This window comes from Malania oleifera, chromosome 5 (genome assembly GCF_029873635.1).
Source record: "Malania oleifera isolate guangnan ecotype guangnan chromosome 5, ASM2987363v1, whole genome shotgun sequence".
NCBI lineage: Eukaryota > Viridiplantae > Streptophyta > Magnoliopsida > Santalales > Ximeniaceae > Malania > Malania oleifera.
This window is the reverse complement of record NC_080421.1, coordinates 3,255,157-3,263,209: the sequence shown is the minus strand read 5'-3', so window position 1 is coordinate 3,263,209 and position 8,053 is coordinate 3,255,157. Positions and strand designations below refer to the sequence as shown.

The 8,053-nt window shown below is 37.8% G+C and overlaps 1 protein-coding gene across 1 annotated transcript; it reads left to right on the top strand.

The window, feature by feature from the left end:
- Positions 1–1,632: 1,632 nt before the first annotated feature.
- LOC131156622 (probable protein phosphatase 2C 60) lies at positions 1,633–7,396 on the top strand. Its single transcript, XM_058110450.1, is given in 6 exon segments — positions 1,633–2,034; positions 2,560–3,021; positions 3,576–3,943; positions 5,814–6,050; positions 6,621–6,700; positions 6,702–7,396. Coding segments are annotated over 5 exon segments (1,191 nt in total). The 5' UTR covers positions 1,633–2,034; positions 2,560–2,702; the 3' UTR covers positions 6,889–7,396.
- Positions 7,397–8,053: the final 657 nt, after the last annotated feature.

Below are 8,053 nucleotides of genomic sequence, written 5' to 3'. Positions count from 1 at the left end.
AATAAGAAGAATAGGCAAGTGGGGTGCAATGAAATGGGTAGACCCCAACTTAAATAGAGTGGGGGGGGGGGGGGGGGTTGGGAACATTTCCAAACTGAGCAAATCACAAGGCATGATCTTTGGAATAAAAAAGCTTGCACAACTACTAATAATAATAATACATAAATAAATAAAAAATTTTAGGAAGGAAATGACCAAAAACTCCGAAGGCCCAAAAAGCAACACATGATTTGTGGGCCAAAAAAGTAGTACCAAACTGCCCATTTGAAACTCATACAAATATTATCTTATCCATATGGGCTTGCAATGAACATACCAATGGTGAGGTAGCTTCTCAATATTGGGTCAATTAAAGTCTTCCTTTATACTTTCAAATGACAAAAATATCCTTCTTAAGTGTTCTTTTAATAGTTCAAAATGACAAAACTATCCTTTTTAAAGGCACCAGCCCATAACCCATTCGAGCACACCGAGAAAGTCTAAAATACCTATTTATATTTTAAGTTACATAAAATATCATTCTTTTATGCTAAATGCTTAGGTTCATTGGTGTTTTTTACAATATGTAAAATTGTGCTTTCTCAAATTTTTAAAAATGATTTAAAATTATGTTTAAAAACATAAAATTTAAATTTATGAAAATTTTTAAAAAATTATATAATTTAATAAAATTTTGACTCAATTTCTTTGCAAGATTCCAAAATTTATAAAATTAGTGACAAAATTTGATTAATTAGTTGGTTTATAGATTTATTTCAATTAAAATAACTTAAATGAAAGCTCCTTGAAGGTCAATCTCATGCATGTAAACATTTTGAAATGACAAAAATATCCTTCTTGTGACACATGCCTCAAGCCTGGGCGCTTTTCCTAAACAACCCATTTATCATTTGCCAGAGATTTTATTTACATTTTAAAATGACAAAAATGTCCCTCTCATGGTTCAGATCGATTGGAAGGGGCAAAAGAAACATCTTATTATTTTCAACAATTTCTGATCTTTAGTGGACCTGTCAGTAAGATTTGAATTCAGATGAAGTTATGATGATAAAGAAAAAAAATGACTGAATTTTATAAGTTTTTCAAAAAAAAATTTGATTTCTTTTAAAAATAAATGAATAATTATTTGCTTCTCACGTTTCGTGCGGGACATTCAGAAATATCTAGAAAGACATTTTAGGAATAGGTCTGATTCTATCTTTCCGTTTGAAAAAATGAATGATCCCACACAAGGTCCCCTGAGTAAATGCACTTGAAGAGAGCTGGCCAATCCGAGGCTCCAACTCATATGAAAGCTGCTCGGAGGTCAAGTGTGAAATGACAAAATACCCTTCTCGTGGTACACGCCCTGAGACCCTTTTTGGCCATTTGGCCTTTCCACGAACCCATTTGGGTAAATAAAATTTTGTTTGGCTTTGACCTTTGGAGGCGCGGAAGTTCTGTGCTGCTGCCTCCAGAAGCGGACGCGTGGACTAGGAAACTGGGCCACCAATAATTATCCGGATAAAAACAAAACGGTTACTTCGCTATCCGTCGGGTACCCCATCCCTCGCCCGTCCACGTGTTCTCACGTGCAGTCCGGTTCATCTAAATTCTATGAAATCACCGTAGACAATATCCTTGTCCCGTTAACTTCATTGACTCTCTCTCTCTCCTTCTCCCTCTAACACTGCTCCGTCTCTCTCTCCACTGCTGTGGAGCCCATGGCTGGACCTGTGCTTTGCTGGCTTCAAGCTCTCCAAGGCTGGTCTTTTATGGCGCTTGGCGCGGTGAGAGAGAGGGAGAGGTAGAGGTAGGGAGGAAGAGCTTCAGTTGGCGTAATCTGCTCCTATAAGTCATTTCAAGAACGCCCATTTCAATTCTCTTTTAATTCTGGGATGCAATCGAAAGTTCAAAACCCTAACGCCGTGTTCCTTTGTTGATGTCGTAGATCCGTGGATCTAACGTCTTTGAACTGGTTTCATTCTGTCGTTGGATCTTCTTCTTCTTCAATTCAAATCTGTCTAGAAGGCCCTAAAAGAGTCAAGTCGTCCTGTAAGTTTATATTGTTTAGTTGGGGCCGTTAACTTTTTTGATTTTTTATTTTTCATTGTTTGAAAATTGGTAGTTGAAAATTATTCTTTTTTAAATTCGTAGTTGAATTGTTCTGATTCAAGAGTTATTCGGGATTTCTGCAACTGGGGTTTATTTTTCCTGAGCTATTAGTTAAACCTTCCGGATTTCAAATGACTGACCGGTGACCGAAAAAAGTTGAGGGAGAAAAAGCGGGTTTGGGTTTGGGTTTGACTACCATTGTTTTCAAAAACCGCCGTTTTGTATTCGCGTTGTTTTTTTCATTTTTAGCGGCTGTTGTCGTCGTGGGTTTTCTGTTTTAAGGAGAAACAGAAATGGGTTTCAGGTCATGTGCCCTAATTCCCTTGTTTTGGTGCATTTCTCAACTGAAAATACACGAAAAGTTGGCTTCGTTGATGTCATGTCTTCGATCTGTTATGTTGTGATTGTTAGAAATTATTAGAAGTATAAATTTTGCGTCTTCGTTTGCTGTTTTTGATGCTGTAGTGCGCGTTGATTACGTATTGAGGTAGCGAGGACTGAGGAGATTACACAAAAAAACAACTGAGGTTATCTCAATTTGGGTCGAGGTGGTGTTTTCAGGTTACTAGATGTGGAGGACTTGGAGAGTGGTCTGGCTGAAATGAGGTATGTTATCGGGGTTGATGACATTTCTGAGGGCCTGTTGGCGGCCGAGGTCGGATCGATATGCTCATGCAGGTTCAGACACGGGGGGTCGCCAAGAGGGGCTGCTGTGGTACAAAGACAGTGGACAACACTTGAATGGTGAATTCTCAATGGCTGTAGTGCAGGCCAACAATTTGCTGGAGGATCAGAGCCAGGTTGAATCGGGCAATTTGAGCTCGAGCGAGTCCGGCCCAGTTGGCACCTTTGTCGGGATCTATGATGGTCACGGCGGGCCTGAGACATCGCGGTATATCAATGATCACCTCTTTCATCATCTCAAGAGTAAGTAACTTTAATTTTAATGGAATTTGGTCACTAATGTATTTTTACTCCATAAGTAGCTCACAGCCTGTTTATTGTGTAAGAAACGTAAACTAGTGGTAGAATATATGTATATTTTTCATCTGCTTATTTTAGCATGATCATCTTTATTTACATCTGGCTCCGAGTTTTGATTACTCTCCTCTCACAATGCCTGATGAAAAAATGAGGGAGCAAGAAGAGAATAAAACCTCAAATATGATCTTAGGTGCCTCCCTGGAAAAGAGAAGTCCTGCAAACCATAAAACATTATGATTCAAAATTTCACTTTTGTTTGGTTTTACTGTCGCTTGTTTCCAACTGAATGTAACATCTGTTTTTTCAGTTCAACGCTTCAAGTATTGACTAAATATCTAATTTTATTTGTTTATTAAATTATTAAAATACGGATTGCATTGTACTTTTCCTTCTATTTTTCTTTTTCTTTTATCCTTTTGTGGGCTTTTGGCGATTGGCGATCAATTTGTACTTCTTAAAGTTCCCAATTCTTAAAGTTCCCAATCTTTTTTTTCTAGGGTTTACGTCGGAACAACACTCTATGTCACTGGATGTTATAAAGAAGGCATTTCAAGCAACAGAAGAAGGTTTTCTCTCTCTTGTTACAAAGCAGTGGCCAATGAAGCCACAAATTGCAGCTGTTGGATCTTGCTGCCTGGTTGGGGTGATCTGTGGTGGAACCCTTTACATTGCTAACCTTGGTGATTCCCGTGCTGTACTGGGAAGAGTTGTGAGGGCAACTGGGGAGGTTCTGCCCATCCAGCTATCAGCAGAGCACAATGTGAGCATAGAATCTGTGAGACAGGAGCTATTTTCCGCTCACCCAGATGACTCGCAGATTGTGGTTCTAAAGCATAATGTATGGCGTGTAAAAGGCCTTATACAGGTAAATTCTTGTAATTATGGAGAATGATATTTGGCATTTAATGATATTTGGCATTTAATGTTAGTTTTGCAGCTTATATTCTCTGTGCTATTTCCATTTTCTGGACTTTGCAATGTTTTTGCACGACTTTTTTTATTTTTTGACTTGTGAGAATTTCATAAGACTAGTGAAGTTGAAACTTCCTTATTTTTCTTGTTAATTTTTTTTAAAATTTAAATAAATTGTTTGATCAAATATTAGGTTAACTTATGTTTTCAGGGCAATTTTGCCCCTTGTTGTACAAAAACGTGCATGCTGAGGTTCTTTAATTGTTTTTGTCAACCAAATGGTGATTGAAGTGGAGCCAGATGGAGTTCTTGTTATGTCTTTTAAACTCTCTCTCTCTCTCTCTCGCTCTCCTTCTCTCTCTTTCACCTATTGCCGTAGTTAGTAGGCAAGAAATGGTTAGGATTTTGAAAGTTTCAGATTTATTTTTTGTTCTTTCTATTTTGGGATAAGTAAAAGCAACTTAGCTTTTTTTCCCCCCTGGCTTGGTGGCGTGACACAAATGCAGTACTATTATTTCTGGATGGTTGTATCTTGAACAGCCTTAAATAACCCTTATCAAACGATACAAACTAGTTCCTTATCAGAAAAAAAGTGGAAGTGGACTTTCTGATGATTAGCCTGAGTTTGGCTCGATTGAACTTGGAATGTTTGAAATCTTTAGCAAAATGATGAGACAAGATGTTTCTAAAAGTGCAGTGGAAACATATATTGCTTTTTTTTTCTGTAAATTAATGGATCAGATCTACTACTTTATGCATGAGGGTTCCATCTTCTTTTGTTTCTTCAGTGCTAGCTGACAATTTGTCCCTGTGGTTTTGTATGTACCTTAAATTCTTGCATGGTAGGATTTTACATTTAGGTTTTTGGTTTGAACGATTTTTTATGCAGTTGAAAATATCGAAACATTGTTTTGAAATAGTTCTGTAGGCTGTTTGAAAAGATTTTTCATTTGAGCATCTAGCATGTTTCTAGGCAATTCTAGCTATTGATGAATTGCTAGAAGTTTTATATGGAGAGAAGTGTTTACTATTGGTTTATGGGGAATTATGAACATTCAGTTTTGCTTCTGTTCAAGGTACTCTCTCTGACTCTGTCTTGCTCTGCCCCCTTCCTTTCTTCCGTCATTGTTCTTATCAATTTATTCTGTTTCTCTTTCTAGGACTTCAACTCAGAAATTAGGTTACTGGATAGTCCATAACTGTTTCTTATTTTGGAGGACTTACTGTGGTGAAAACCCAAATATTCCTTGCTTTTTTAATTGGAATATTATATTGGGGGAAATCATCTATGTGGGACTTGAGGCTTGGTGGTTGTTTCTATCGTCGCAGATCTAGATTATGAATTATTTCAGTCAACCCAAATGACATCTACTGCTTTTATATTGATTGCCCTGCTTTGCTTTTTTACATTTGTTTTAAATCCTTTAACTGAAAGTTCAATGTTTAACATTTAGAAGTTTTGACTGATCTGTCAAAAAAGTTTATATACTTCAAGAAACTGCTTCTGTTCTTGCCATTTCTCTTGCTGCTGCAGTTATTGACTCTTTGTACTAACTAATTTAAAAATCTTGTCAACTAGCTTTAGCTCAAACCTTGTATCGCTGTGATTTTACCACTAGTTATAGATTACACTATTTTTCTTGTATTTTCTTATGAAAATATACAGTTCATATTTGATTTGGCAGATGCATAGACACATGCACCTGATTGTTGTGCAATGAATATTCTTGCAAGTCATGTCCATACTTGTTTGTTTTGGCTGGACATGAGAATCTCATATTTTGGATTTTGTTGTCTAATGACTGGAATCTTTGATGCTGTAGATCTCCAGATGTATTGGGGATGTATATTTGAAGAAGGCTGAGTTCAACAGGGAACCTTTATATGCTAAATTCCGCCTTCGGGAACCTTTCAAAAAACCAATATTGAGCGCAGAACCATCAATTTCAGAGCATCAACTGCAACCGCATGATCAATTTATTATATTTGCATCTGATGGCCTATGGGAACACCTTAGCAATCAGGATGCTGTTGATATAGTTCAGAATCATCCACACAATGTAAGTTCTGTTTTTTTCAGCACAAAATTTGGTATATTGATGTCTTATAATGGCACTTTAGAATCCCATTTGCATCGTGATTTTTGATGCAGTATTCATGAGGAAGATACCTGTTTATCAAAAAAAAAAAAAAAGGGAATTTAGAGAATTTGGATGCAATGTATGTTGGATAAGGTTGTAATTCCATTTTTTAGATGACATTTAGTCATAAAAATGTAGCCAATGGAGCTGCATCTGAAAATCATAATGAGTTGATGCAGTGTTGCCACCCTAGAGTATAGGCTTTGAATTTCATGAGTGGTGTCCTTGCCATGGAATGCCCAAACAGGTCCTGAATAGCCTGAAATTTGCGAGTTGTCATCAAACTTGCAGGCTTTAGGCCAAGTAAATGTAGGTTGGACCCGCATGTATGTGCACATAAATGGGGTTTCTGTTCGGTGTATATATGTGCATTTGGCAAAAGCTCCTGAATAGTAAAGGAATAAACGAAGCAAATGAAAGAGATTTAGTGAAGAGGATTAATGAGAAGTAAAGGGGGGAAACTTTATTTTTATTTGCTTCTTTATGCAGGGAATTGCTAGGAGACTGGTTAAAACTGCATTGCAAGAAGCACAAGAAATAGAAGTGAATACTCAAGATTTGAGAAGATTGGCGTGGGGTACGCCTACATTTTCCACGATTACTCACGGTGGTTGTTTTGTTTCTTGACTCAAATCTTGTGAGCAGGGCTGGCTCAGTCAAATCCCCTAGTATATCTGTGAGAGGAGGTGGAATTAGTCTGCCCTCTAACACTCTTGCTCCTTGCTCTACACCCACGGAAACTGGCATTACATCCTGATGTTGCTACTTCTCATGTTATTCTCTGTTGTACTACTCTTGCTCCTTGCTCTACACCCACAGAAACTAGCATTACATCCTGATGTGCTACTTCTCATGTTGTTGTACTACTCTTGCTCCTTGCTCTACACCCATGGAAACTAGCATTACATCCTGATGTTGCTACTTCTCATGTTGTTCTACTACTCTGTGTGTGAATACAAGATGGCCTCCAATTCCAAACAAGATATGAGGAGCAGGCCTTCCATTCTTTAATGTACCCTGTAACGTCAATGGCGAACTGATACTTCTGAGTAGCTTGTTTTGTGCCAGAGTGGGGTGAAAACAAAATCAAAAAGAATTGGGGAAGGAAACTTAAGGTGACAGTTATTATAGATCCTCGGTACAAGTTATTTCACCCTTTTTTTTCCCCTTTCCTTTTTTATTTTTCTCTTTCTTCTTCTGTGGGTCTTCGCTTTGGTAAATTGTAAGACATGGCAATCTACGTTTTCCTTCCCTGTGCTTGTTTATTGTCCTACTACAGTACAGTTACTGGTGCGAACATGAAAAAAAAGTTTCAGCGTAGAGTGATTGTCCACTTTTTGTGTGTGTGGCATGAGACGGTAATCAGGCAATGGAGTAATTGTTCTATAGGGAAACACATAAAGATGGAGGATTGTCAGGTAACGTCGATCAGGCATGCTTTCATCTGATGCCCACGGTTTGGCAAACACAATATTGCAATACAGTACAATGTTGCATGGACATTGCTCGATAAATTATGATGCCTTTTCAAAGATGGTGTTTAGGACAAGCAGAGCTATTCGTTTTTATGTGCATGATTGTAGAAACTTTCTACCTGGAGCATTTTTTCGTGCTGAGTCTTCTGTTATTTTTTATTTATAATTCCTATACTACTATAAGTGCATATCTAATAGTGCTTTCTTCTTACGGGGCGAGGTGGACGGCTGAGTTTCTCTCCTCTTCACCCCAAAAAGGGTGCTTCATTTTATTTACAAAATTTTCTGTAATCCCTAGAGTGTATGGCTGGTTGGTGGCAGAGGTGCAGAAGTAGAATGAATGAATAGTTTCTTGGTTGTGCAGAAATTATGTATCTGGAAAAATAATGCAGTCTCCCCGAGAGCCGGACTAACGATAACCTGCTCTATGGTGGTATCATACTCAGT